This window comes from Fusarium vanettenii (genome assembly GCF_000151355.1).
Source record: "Fusarium vanettenii 77-13-4 chromosome 2 genomic scaffold NECHAsca_18_chr2_1_0, whole genome shotgun sequence".
NCBI classification, from domain to species: domain Eukaryota; kingdom Fungi; phylum Ascomycota; class Sordariomycetes; order Hypocreales; family Nectriaceae; genus Fusarium; species Fusarium vanettenii.
This window is the reverse complement of record NW_003315867.1, coordinates 2,002,762-2,014,874: the sequence shown is the minus strand read 5'-3', so window position 1 is coordinate 2,014,874 and position 12,113 is coordinate 2,002,762. Positions and strand designations below refer to the sequence as shown.

At 54.9% G+C, this 12,113-nt stretch overlaps 5 protein-coding genes across 5 annotated transcripts; 3 read left to right on the top strand and 2 right to left on the bottom strand.

Moving 5' to 3' along the window:
• Nucleotides 1–275: 275 nt before the first annotated feature.
• Nucleotides 276–1,916, top strand: NECHADRAFT_32408 (uncharacterized protein; the record flags this gene model as incomplete). Its single annotated transcript, XM_003046546.1, has 2 exons — nucleotides 276–610; nucleotides 713–1,916. The coding sequence occupies 2 exons, from the start codon at nucleotides 276–278 to the stop codon at nucleotides 1,914–1,916; spliced, it is 1,539 nt and encodes a 512-aa protein (XP_003046592.1).
• An 843-nt stretch (nucleotides 1,917–2,759) lies between these two features.
• Nucleotides 2,760–3,652, bottom strand: NECHADRAFT_76443 (uncharacterized protein; the record flags this gene model as incomplete). Its single annotated transcript, XM_003045977.1, has 3 exons — nucleotides 2,760–3,285; nucleotides 3,380–3,462; nucleotides 3,557–3,652. The coding sequence occupies 3 exons, from the start codon at nucleotides 3,650–3,652 to the stop codon at nucleotides 2,760–2,762; spliced, it is 705 nt and encodes a 234-aa protein (XP_003046023.1).
• Nucleotides 3,653–4,494: 842 nt separating this feature from the next.
• NECHADRAFT_99232 (uncharacterized protein) lies at nucleotides 4,495–7,300 on the top strand (the record flags this gene model as incomplete). Its single annotated transcript, XM_003046545.1, has 3 exons — nucleotides 4,495–4,632; nucleotides 4,753–5,907; nucleotides 5,974–7,300. The coding sequence occupies 3 exons, from the start codon at nucleotides 4,495–4,497 to the stop codon at nucleotides 6,094–6,096; spliced, it is 1,416 nt and encodes a 471-aa protein (XP_003046591.1). The 3' UTR covers nucleotides 6,097–7,300.
• A 58-nt stretch (nucleotides 7,301–7,358) lies between these two features.
• On the bottom strand, nucleotides 7,359–8,100 carry NECHADRAFT_33738 (uncharacterized protein; the record flags this gene model as incomplete). Its single annotated transcript, XM_003045976.1, has 2 exons — nucleotides 7,359–7,911; nucleotides 7,973–8,100. 2 exons carry the CDS (start codon nucleotides 8,098–8,100, stop codon nucleotides 7,359–7,361), a joined length of 681 nt encoding a protein of 226 aa, XP_003046022.1.
• A 2,180-nt stretch (nucleotides 8,101–10,280) lies between these two features.
• On the top strand, nucleotides 10,281–12,005 carry NECHADRAFT_32155 (uncharacterized protein; the record flags this gene model as incomplete). The annotated part of the gene is made up of 1 exon (XM_003046544.1): nucleotides 10,281–12,005. One exon carries the CDS (start codon nucleotides 10,281–10,283, stop codon nucleotides 12,003–12,005), a length of 1,725 nt encoding a protein of 574 aa, XP_003046590.1.
• Nucleotides 12,006–12,113: the final 108 nt, after the last annotated feature.

The following is a 12,113-nucleotide window of genomic DNA, read 5'->3' as shown; positions in this document are numbered from 1 at the left end:
ATGCTCTTGATCTCGCACCGAAGGCCTCTATTTTCATGCATCCATCGCCTGTGTCGTTACTACCACCGCTCAAGTGCCATCGCCGGCCGCCTCATGTCGAGTTGAATCCTCGAGGCGTATCAGATCCAACTGCCGGCCCAACAGTACCACATCCTCGGCCTCCAGCGCCGGCCCATCCGCAACCTCCGATCGAGTTATAAGCCCGAAACCGTTTCGTTCACCTCGCTCGTCGAGCCCTCCGCGGAGGACGACGAGCGCGGACCGCCGACGTAGCCATGACGCTCTACTCGGATCCTCCAGCCCTCCGCGAATTCAAGTATGACAAGCCGACATTGCTTGTCTGCTGGTGGGCAACCTCGTTTTGCACCCTCATTATCCTGTTGCGACTTGCAGGTCGCTTCATCCGAACCGAACGACTCTTTACCGAAGACCGTGTCGCGGCATTAGCCTTGATCCCCTTGTATGCTCGCATGGCATGCGTCCACTATATCCTCATTTACGGAACGAATAATGCTCAATTCGACGGCGTCGAGCTCACAGACGAGCAAATACGTCAAAAATCCATCGCAAGTGGCCTCGTGTTGGCCAGCCGGGTTTTCTACGCCGCAACGTATGTGGCGCGCCCTTTTCTCACCCCCTTGCCTTGCCCACATCCCGCCACGTCTAACCGTGCGCCAACGTCGAGTTTTAGATGCTGACTCTCTTCGAATAGTCTCTGGGTGCTCAAGACGGCCATCCTCGAGTTTCTCCACCGATTAACACGTGCCACGTGGGAACGAGCATGGCAAACTTCTCTATACGCCATCCGAATTATCCTCGCCGTCACCTTTGTCGCAGTCGTCATTAGCGACCTCATCGAATGCCGACCTTTCCGCGCCTACTGGCAGGTGTTGCCCGACCCCGGTGGTCAATGTCGCCAGGGCTATGTGCAGCTTATTACCATGGCTGTCTGCAACGTTTTGACGGATCTGCTGCTCGTCATTTTCCCGATCCCGATCATTGTGACGAGCTCAATGACACTCAAGAGAAAGTTCCAGCTTGTGCTACTCTTCTCTCTCAGTTTGTCCGTTGTGGGCGTCACTCTTTACCGAGTGCCGCATATTATCCAAGAAGATGGCCGCCAGCAGTACCGATCACTTCTCGCCTCAGTGGAGCTCCTGTTTGCTACGGCCGCGGCTAACTCACTAGTTTTGGGTTCCTTCATGCGGGACCGAGGCTTGAAGAAGCAAAAGTTCCGACGAACCTCCGTGGCCGAATCCCTGGATCCCTCGCTTCATCCCAGGCGTCCAACTCTGCACCGTCATTGGGGAAGTGACGAGGACTTGGTCCGAGATGTTGGTATGACCGTTGAGCCCGACCTACGTGATCAGCCAGACAACAACAGCGATAGCGGCATCTTCCAATACACTCCCGCTCCTATTGCCCGGAAACTCGACCAAGACCTTGAACGTTGGCAATTCCCGCAGCGGCAGCGCAGCAATGCAGAGCGAAGCGACGACTCTTTGTTACCACATGATGCTCTCGCTCTCGCCGCGGCAAGGAGTGATTCGGGTACTACACCAAGAAGAGTCTCATTCTTTGATGTTGGTGGGCTACTAGACACTCCTAGAGAAGGCAGCGGAAGCTTCCGTCACGACAGCCGCGATTCTTCCAACAAGGACGAATCAGCATCAGAGCACACTCCTCCTGCGCCCTCATTGCCGGCCAGCACGGGTGGATTCCGCCGTGGCTCTACCGCGCTCCTCCAAGACCTCGGAGGGATGTTTGGCCCTCTTAATACGAGACAAGGCCGATCCAAATCCAAGTCTGGAGGTACTGAGCTGCAGCCGATACCCCAGTCTCAGCAAGAGACACGGTATAACGCTCACGGGAAGCCCGAGGCGGAGCTCAGGGATCCAGGAGGTCTCCTGAGTTAAGCCAACTTCCACCAACGATGAGGTCGGAGATTTCTCTCTTCTACGATATACTTATACTATGGCCGACGATACGCCTTACGACGATAGCGATATGTTTTACCACGATTCTTTTTTCCCGGTCCGCTCTTGGAGTAGATATAGCGGCAACCGGTTGGCGTTTATAGCATGGTGTGGGAGGATCCTCACGGAAAGGGGTGGATGACACGACGGGGTAATAATGTGCAAAGATGGATGCCATGATGACTTTTCTTTATCTCAGAGGCACATGAGAGAGGCGCGGGCTTTGGGCGCCTACGCAAATGGTTGATACCTAGGGTTTATTATTCCGACCGACGTTTTTCACGTCGGCTTCTTTTGGTTTTGGGTCATCCGGTTGGACTAGACTGGATGAATGGACGAATGGGTTGATGGATATTGGATTGGTTATATATACCCCGGCGAAAGCCAAGTTTTACATTGGATGGAATTGGTAGGAACAAGGACATTGTTTATCGGCTCTTGGGAGCATTCAAGTAGGATAATATTGATCCATATGATGACATGTGTCATTGATATTTCTTATTGTATTGCCTATGTTGATGTTTCATGATCAGCGTGATAACGGCTGCCTATGGCTAGAGATGCCATGTCCTCGAACACTGGCATCGCACATAGCAGCTCTCAAGGTAGATGATAATCCTTCATTGGCTTTGCTACGGCATCGCGCAACATACATAAAACCCCTGAAACGCCAGCTTTTTAGAACCTCAATTACAGTTGATTGACGCCTCCATCCTTCCTTGATCTAACCAGACCTCTCACCTCCGCAAACATAACATCCCCATTGCCTCCTTTGTTCATCGTCTATACACACAACCGGTAACTGGCATACCGTCCGGCCGTTTCACTGTTACGGATAATCTTTACGACCTGTCCTCTCTTGAGACCCAGGTAGCGAGCGACAGGATCTCGCTGCAGGATACGGGGCAGCTGAGTCTCCTTGAGGCGGTATCGCTTGAGGAGGGCAGTCTTCTCGTCTCGGGAGAGCAGGACGTGCTTGGGAACAAGCTCGTGGTGGGTAATGTTGACAAGCAAGTCATCCTCGAGGAAGCACTCAATCTTGGCTAGGGACTCGACGCTGGCGAGCGACTTGCGTGCGGCGGGAGACAGGGGAACGTGGGTGACCATGATGCCCGTCTTGTAGTGGTTGGTGATGACGTACGTCGCGAACTGGCGGATCTGGCTCACGCCGAAGGTCTTGTCGGCGAGGAACTCGACCCAGATGGGGCCGCAGTCCGGGACTGGGTCGGGCTTGTCGGCCGTGGCTGGGGGGGTGAACTTTCTCAGCATGGACTCGCTGGGACGGGCGGAGAACTGGAGCTTTGCGCGGCTAGATGATTGCGAAGACATGTCAGCTGTGCTGCCTTGTGTGTATGCGGTGTATCTTTTGTAATCGCGAGAATGAGACGTCTTTGTTTTCTTACTTGATGGAGCCATCGGGGTTGCAGTACTCGTCGCGGAAGCGGTCGAGCGAGATCTTGACTTCCTCCTCAGCCAGCTCGTATTCCTTTAGAGTCGATGTTAGTCTCGTGTGTTCCAAGGCGTACCAAGACACGCGCGAATGGTGTTGCGCCGTCATTCAATCAGAGACAAAGACATACTCGATCCGCGACCATCTCGTGGACGGTCCTCCACGCTCTCCAGAGCCGGACGACCTCCTTGGACCTGGCATCCGTAGGCACGTGATCGATATCCATAGTGTTATGTTAAGGAATAGGATACAAATTCGAGGGCGAAGGTTGTGATCGATTACGATTGTTGGTTTGCGGTCGCGCGGGCTTCAAAAGTCAAAGTTTCTGCGGTCACTCACAGCCTTGCATGCTTCGGCGCCGCAAAAGTCCAAAAAGTCCTTGAGCGGGTCCAAGCGTCCGATAAGGTCATGTGATTTACGCCACAGGCAATTGACAGATACGCCACAGTTGGATCGTCAACGTAGGGGTGCACCAGCCACGACGCCCCCAAGTCTAACCTAGAGTCAAAAGTGGAAGGAACAGCCCCGAACCCCTGCCCACCAGTGTCAGTCCGCCCCAGACAGACGGCGTCCAGGCACCGGAGGACCAGGTCCAGCGGCCGGGTCCAGTCCCTTCAGTGGTCTCGGGGCTTCCCTTCCAGTGGACGCTAGGGGAGACGACCCGACTCCAAGGGGAGGGGACACCCCTAAAAAGGACACCGGCAGGACCTGAGCAAGCCCCCAGAGACAAAAAGAAAACAGCTTGAGCCCAGCCCGTGAACGCACGGGCCAGAGCCCCAACGGCGAGTGCTCAAAATTGATCGCAAGTTCAAACCAGACACGGGTCCAGAAGGTGACTTGGGTACCTTAATTACCTACTTTGGGGGGGCATATCCTTTTTTTTTCGTCCACCTCCTCCCGCCTTCTCTCTCCTCTCTTACTTTGACACTTTCCCTTCTGACAACACGTGTCGTCGTCGCCTTCACCTTTACTCTTGCTAGTCAAAGCCATCTCGAGCAGCTTCGCTCCCGGCTTCAACCTTCTCCCCGTGCTCCTCACCGTATCCTCTCTGGTACCCGCTTCTTCACAATGGCCGACACTGCGACTGCTCCCGCCCCTGCGGCGGACAAGCAAGCCCATACCCGTCCTACCAAGCCTGACGAGAATGCCTTTAAGGAGGCTCTCGCAAAGGCTGAGAAGGACCACAAGGTTTCCATGGACCAGCTGGTACGGCCTCAATTCCCTCCTTCCTTGAGCAATGGCTATACCTATCAGCCCAGGTTCCACACCTGTGGGCTCATGTGCTGGCCAAGGGGTTTACACCGACTGACACTCTACTCTCTATAGGCTGCTGTCAAGGCCAAGATCGAAATTGCCATGCCCAACAAGAACAAGGACCAGCCTAGCCCGACCCAGAAGCGACGACAGGAGCTCATTGCCCAGGCCAACGAGATTCGCCAGAAGCAGGCCGGAGGCAAGAACGCCCGCACCACCAAGCTCGACCAGATCAAGCGCCTCGATGAGCAGGTTCGCAGCAGGATCGCCGAGCAAAAGACTGCCAAGGCCAAGGTTCCCTACAAGTCCCTCGAGGATGTCGACCGCCAGATCGCCACTCTTGACAAGCAGGTCAACTCGGGTACCATGAAGCTGGTTGACGAGAAGAAGGCTCTTTCCGACATCTCTAGCCTCCGAAAGATTCGCAAGAACTTTGGCCAGTTTGAGGACTCTCAGAAGCAGATTGACGACCTGCGCGCCAAGATCAAGGAGATCAAGGACACCATGGATGACCCCGAGCAAAAGGCCATGTCGGAGCAGTACACCAAGATCCAGACTGAGCTCGATGCCATCAAGGCCGAGCAGGATGAGGCTTACAAGGGTCTGTCGAGCCTCCGTGACGAGCGCACCAGGCTTCAGGCCGAGCAGCAGGAGAAGTACACCGCCATCCGCAAGCTCAAGGACGACTACTACGGCCAGAAGAAGGCTTTCCAGGCCTACGAGCGTGAGGCCCGTGAGCGTTACCGCGAGAAGCAGCGGGCTGAGCACGAGCGTCACATCCAGGAGCGCAAGAAGGCCGAGGCTGAGCGCCGCCTTGGCGATGCCAGCGACCCTGCCTACCTTGATGAGATTCGTCGCGCCAACAGCCTTCTCCAGTTCCTCGACCCTAACCACAAGGTTGAGAAGGGTCCCCTGATGGCCGACACTGGTCTCGGAGCTCAGGCTCAGCGAAGCGTCGATGAGGCCGGTCTTAAGGGCACCAAGCTCGTCCGCAAGGAGGACCGTGAGGACGAGTACTTCTCTGCTGTCAAGAAGGGTAAGAAGGGCAAGAAGGGTGGTCATGCTGCCTCATCCAAGTTCTTCAATGTCCCCCCCTCCGTTGTCGAGGACTGCGCCGCCATGGGTATCGACCCTCCTATGAGTGCTTTGGACATCCCTGGCGTTACTGAGAAGGTTCGCGCCAAGCTCGACTTCTGGAAGAACGACCAGGAGGCCCAGACCAAGCGTGTAAGTATCCTCCATTTTACCCCCGAGTGAGTCATGTGGAGTCCAGTATACTGATGTCGAATGCAGAACATTGAGAAGGCCAAGAAGGAGATCGCCGAGCTTGAGGCCGCCGAGGCCAACGGCGAGAAGGTCGAGGAAGTTACCTCTGGCCTGAAGGAGACTTCGATTGCTGAGAAGCAGGAGTCGTAAGCCTCTCTGACACCGCTATTCCGCTCGTCGGTATTCTCCCATGCCGACCATGCTGGGGCCATCTTCGAATCTTCCTACCACCATCCTCACCACTTACTCCCGTCTTTCGTCATTTCGGCATCCACCTCTCTGAACGTTCCTCGCGCCACCCCTCGGTATATCGAATCAAATGTTGAGGCGCCCTCAAACGTTATTCGAATCTCATCTGGCCACTGAGTTAATTATGCCGAGTCTCTTGCCGCTTCCACACTTTTCCCACCCTCCCTATATAACCTCCTGGTCGAATATAAAAGCGCTTGTTGTGCTGTTTTGTAATTAGGCGCTGATTTTTCACGAAGGTGATGCGCAAGAAAGAAGAACGAGAGATGAAGAAAAAATACAGTTGGTTCAATCTGGGAATGCTTGGATTTTTGCGTGATGTGATTATGTTCGGCTATCGAATATCTTGGCGATCTCCAAGTCAATCGCTCGCTTACCACTCAATGGCGAGAGCCTGATGAAGGGTCATGAGGAGTCGAAAAGCGTAGACTTGAGTTGGCATGCATCGGGCATATGCGCTCGCTTTGTTGATCGTCTCCTTTGGTGTTGCCCTGCATGCGTGCATCAATGACCACCAGCCGCATTCGAACCTTGCAAAAGCCCCGTCGTCTCACTGCACTGCAGACACATAGATCCGCGGATAATAGGTAGGTTGAAGCAATATGCAGGTATAGGCTTGACACTAGCCAGCCCCCAGCTCTTCTTCGGCCTATCGCCATGGCCTCAGCTGCACTCGGACGCCCCTCTTTTGATCATCCATCCCCCACTCCTCCAGCCAAGAAATGCTGCTGGCCTTGCTCGGCCGCTCGCTCTCTCGCTTGCCCGCGTGCGGCAACTGTCTCGTTCGGCAGGCCATTGATGATGGGTTGGGGTGCTCGTGGTTGAGTGAAATATTGCCTTCTGCGGCGTGGTATTTTGCTTGACTTCAAATACAAATATGCCCAACTTTGGTAAACCCCAACCAAATACTCCAAATGAAAATACTGCCAGACCGGGCAGGCTTCTAGTCCAACACAGGTGGAAACTTTGGCCCAAACTTTGAGAATCCTCGATGATGATGCCACTTTGGTCTGTTATGCCGGTAATACTCCACGCCCCAATTATGCAATGGTCGTGATGTTCGTAGAGTCGTAATGATATGATTTGGCTGCATTGTATGCATGCCTTGCAGCAGCTGTGTTGTGTATGGATGGCTTTGGCATGTCCGTCGGTCGTGGCCCCTTTCAGTAGCCGGGATAGTAAGACGCTGCGGGCGGTGGCGGAGGAGGCCCGAAGCCAGCAGGTCGCCTCTCTCGGGGGCCTGGAGTACGGCGATCGAGTCGGGGCATGGGAGGAGGTGTTTGAGAGTGAAGTGCGGCCGGGTCGCGGTATCCGACGGGTGCAACGGCTGCAGAACCTCCGGGCACTGGACCACCGCCGCCGGCGCCGCCGCTTCCGCTTCGACGATTTACTTTGCGGAAGTTTGACAGAGATCCCAGGGGCGGATCCTTGACCGCGGGCTCATCCTCCGCCGGCAGGGTCAATTCAACGAGGCCAAAGAAATACTCAAGAACTTCGGGGTATCGCTGTACGCTCGCTTGCCAATCTTCATCAATGCCGCGCTTCAGGGAAGCTTGAGCTTCGGCAATCTGCGTCGGGTGAGGTGGTGCGTGGTAATAGTGATATGCGTGGGCGGTGATACGGTCCAAGTGGGCAGAGTGTGCTGTCTTACGTTGATCGGTGAGGAGGCGGAAGTACTCGAGAATGTAGTCCTGTGCGTGTCCTCGGACCCAAGATCTGTCAAGTAGAGTTAGGATTGACTTGACGTCGGGATTGATAATCAGTCGGGCTTGCGAACCGTATCTCTGTGTATATCGACCGCATCATGCGGTCTTCGGCCTGCTTGACGGCGACGTCAAGTCCCTTGGCCTCACAATCGCATGCCATTGACGCCGGAGCGTGGCATATCGCGCAATCGGGATCCATCCTGTAGGTGGTGGGCTTGCCAAACGGATAATTTCTGGTATACATCTTAGCGGAGGCGGCAGACAAATCGGCGGCGACGAAGCCGGAGTGAGTCGAATCGAGTCGGGGAAAATAGGTAGGTAGGTAGATGGGTAGGGTCGTGTGCAACGGGCGGTCAACTCATGACATCGACGTGAAGGTAGGTTTGAGATCCCCCTCCAGCCCCGCAGGCGTATTTCATGAGGTGTGATGTAGGAGAGAGGGCCAGTGATGACGAGATTGCACGACGTAGGCCGGGGATGGGGGCCAGGAAGTGTAATTACAGAGGAGAGAAGAGTCAAAAACTGACCTACCAGTAGCTTAAAGGCACGAGCCGTCCGTGTTAGAGTCTGTCGGGCGTGGCGGTAAGGAGATAACGAGACCAGGCGTGAAAATGGTCTGGTATGCCCGTTCAACACCAACAGACGGGGGAAGAGAGCAGCTGTTTCGCTGGAGCCAGTATGTATCCTGCAAGGCAAGCACCAGCAGCTCTCGGGGCTCGAGCTGGAAGGGGAGGGAGAAACTGAAGAGCGAGATGGAAGAAGTCGCGTGGGGAAGCGAAGGAAGCTATGTGGAGAGATCGAATGAGGACGGCCGGACCACGTCTACAGTCGTGGCTCGAATGCGGGACCACGGAGCGTATGCAGGCTGACCCAATGACCTCGAGCTGGTACAAGGGAGGGGTCGATGGCGGCGAACCGTCGTTGGGCGAAGCTGCGGCTCTCAGGTGTCGCTGCCAGGAAGGGTGGTGTTGATGAGCAGCAGGAGCAGCAGCAGTACCACTCTGGGAGGGGTGGAGGTCGAGCGTGAGTGGAACGTGGACGTGGACGTGAGGAACTGGGACGAAGTTGACCGAGTCCGAGAGATGGATGGCTGCTGGGCTGGGCTTCATGTAGAGAAGCGAGTCTCAGAGCTGAACCAACCGACGAACTTAAAAGAAGGCGGGAGATGGTCGGGCTTGACAAATGAGGAGTCGGTTGGGCTGGAGGTGGTGAGCCAGGGCACCGTTTGCCGAAATTGGACGAATAGAGATCGAGGTCAGCAGCAAGGAGCCCCAGCGAAGAGGCAAACCGGCGGCAGAAGAGGAAACAGAGGACTCTGTCGACGGATGTGAGGGAGAGCACAAGAGTCGTTTGGTTTCGTTGGCGCTGCCGTCCGCTGCAACACCGATTCACCGCATTTTGGCGTCAGCAGCCGCTTGCTGCTCCATCACTATCGGGGTGGTCGGTTGGTCTCAGTCCACTTGCTGGCCGAATGGCAATCGGCGCCAACTATGGGCCATTACGGTCTGGCTGCAGGATCCCGACGGGGCGAGGCGAGACGAACGGCCAGGGGACGTTGGAGAGTCCATTGATTGGCAAGTCATCGAGAAGGGTCGCTGATTCGCGAGCTATCAGCATTCACTGTTAGTTTCTAGTATACTAGATGAAAGGGCAGAATTCCATCAGCAACATACTGACATTTGCGTGGTTGTACAACCTGGCTTGTGCGTTCAGAACCGGCCAAAGCGTTCGGCAAATCGTACAGCTACTTCTCGGGTACAAGGTCCGTGAGGGCAATGTAATGCATCGACTAGTGGCAATGGGACGTTGATTGTGTCAGATGAGAGAAGACGGTCGAAACCCGGTATCGGTTATCGCCTTTCGCTTCCGGCGAAGAGGGACGGAAGAAGAAGAGGAAGAGATCCGTGACTTTAAGATGAACGATCCTGACTGCCTTAGTAGTTTCACGAGAGAGTCCTAGATAATAACCTGAGGCATACAGTGCCGGGAGGCATGCGCGGTTGCCTACATTCACTAAAGTCCTCTTTCCCATTTGGGACGTATTCCTGACCACGGCGGGGAAGCGCGGTAACATGGCGATCAAGATTGGACGAGAAGGGATAGAGCAGGGCATTCTTCTACAAATAGAACGAGTCGAAGACATGATTCAACTTAATCGTCCCCTGCTTAACGATTAGACTTTCCTAGGTTGAGATTGTCATGAGATACAGTATCCGTTATGGTGTAGATCTATGGATAGCTCTCTCGTGAACGCACCTGCCCGCCCAGGCCCCGCTCTTATCGGAGAAATTTTGGCCAAGCTTTGGCGTCAATGTCAATGAGCTTCAACATCAAATTGTTGCTTGATTCAAGCACGAGCTTGTCGCTCAATTGTTAACCATGGCGCCGCGTTGTCCGAGCGCATCGGCGCCTTTCCTTCCCTTTCTCTACCCGTCGCTGTTTGCGTCAAGACACGCTTTTGCAAGCGTAGCAGCTCTACGACGACGCTACAACTCGACTGTCAACGACCTCCCGGAGACACGACTCAACCCAGCTCCCGACGACTATGCCGCCCCAAGCTTCTCAGACAAGGCCCAGCTAAGCTTATATGCTGGTCGAGGTGGAAACGGTTGCATCTCCTTCTTGCGTGAGGCATATCTCGCCGAGGGCCCTCCCAATGGCGGCGACGGTGGTCATGGAGGCAACGTCTACATCCAGGCTGCCCACGGCGAGACCTCGCTACACAAACTTGCGCGGAAGCGCTTTATCCGTGCGGGTAGAGGAAAGCATGGTCAAGGAAGTGCAAAAAGCGGTACTCGGGGTGACGATGTCATCATAACGGTGCCTGTGGGAACGGTTGTGCGGGAGCTGGAGCGTGAGGATCCTGTCGCTGAGGAGGAGATGGATATGCGGCTGTGGCGTGTCCAGGAAAAGGCGCGCAAAAAGGAAGAGAGACTGGCTGCTGCGGAAAGGCAGAAGAGGGAAGAGGAAGACGAGGAAGTTTACGAAGAGGAGGAGAATGAGGTTGAGGAGGAAGAGGAAGAGGAAGACCAGAACCCTGAGCGTCGCAAGTGGTTGCTATACCCCGGTCTGTCCAAGACGGATGTCAAGCAAACCGTCTTCCCTCGACTTCCGAAGCGCCATCGCCTCTATAAGCAACCTCCGCCCAAGATCCATCTCGACCTGTCTCGTCCGACGCCCAAGCCCATCCTCCTCGCAACCGGCGGTATCGGTGGCTTGGGGAACCCTCATTTCACATCGCGAGCGCACCCTCGCCCAATGTTTGCGACCAAGGGAGAAGACGCCATCAGCATGAAGGTTGAGCTTGAGCTCAAGCTCCTTGCCGACGTTGGGCTGGTGGGTCTACCCAACGCTGGGAAGAGTACCCTTCTTCGTGCTATTACCAACAGCCGTACTCGTGTTGGTAATTGGGCTTTTACGACTCTGCAGCCCAATATTGGCACTGTTGTTCTTGATAAGTATTCTGGTCGACCTACTATCAAGAGTTATCGCCGTTATCCCGCTCAGATGGGTCTCCCTGAGGAGATAGAGACTGAGCCACGCACTCGTTTCACCATCGCTGACATCCCGGGTTTGATTGAGGGTGCCCATCTGGACCGCGGTCTCGGAATTGCTTTCTTGCGTCATGTTGAGCGTGCTGGTGTCCTCGCCTTTGTCATTGACCTTGCAGCGGGCAATGCTGTCAAGGCTCTGGATGCGCTATGGCGTGAAGTCGGCTTATATGCCCAGATGCGCGATGAAGAGGAGGCAGACCGCGAGATTGACTCGCGCGTTGACTGGGACCTTGAATCAGGCATGGACGGTCCCATGAATTTCCCCCCTGAGTTTGAGACCGGACTACCTGACTCTACGATGACCCCTGCTCTTCAGATTGCTGGAAAGCCGTGGTTCGTTGTGGCAACCAAGGCCGACCTCCCAGAAACTCAGAGTAACTTCAAAGAGCTCAAGGAATATCTCGACGGCATCACCAAGGGCGACAAGCCGCATCCCAGTGGCGTTGAAAATGCCTGGACCAAGGACTGCACTGCCATCCCGGTAAGCGCTATCAACGGTCAAGGCGTCGACAGAATTGTGCACTGGACCGTCGGTCTTTTGGACGAGTAAATGGACACGTTGGGGAAGCCCCATGTATTATACCATCTGTATCAAGAGTTCATCCCTGACCATGATTTAAACATTGTAACAACACCAAAATTTAATCAAACACGTGTA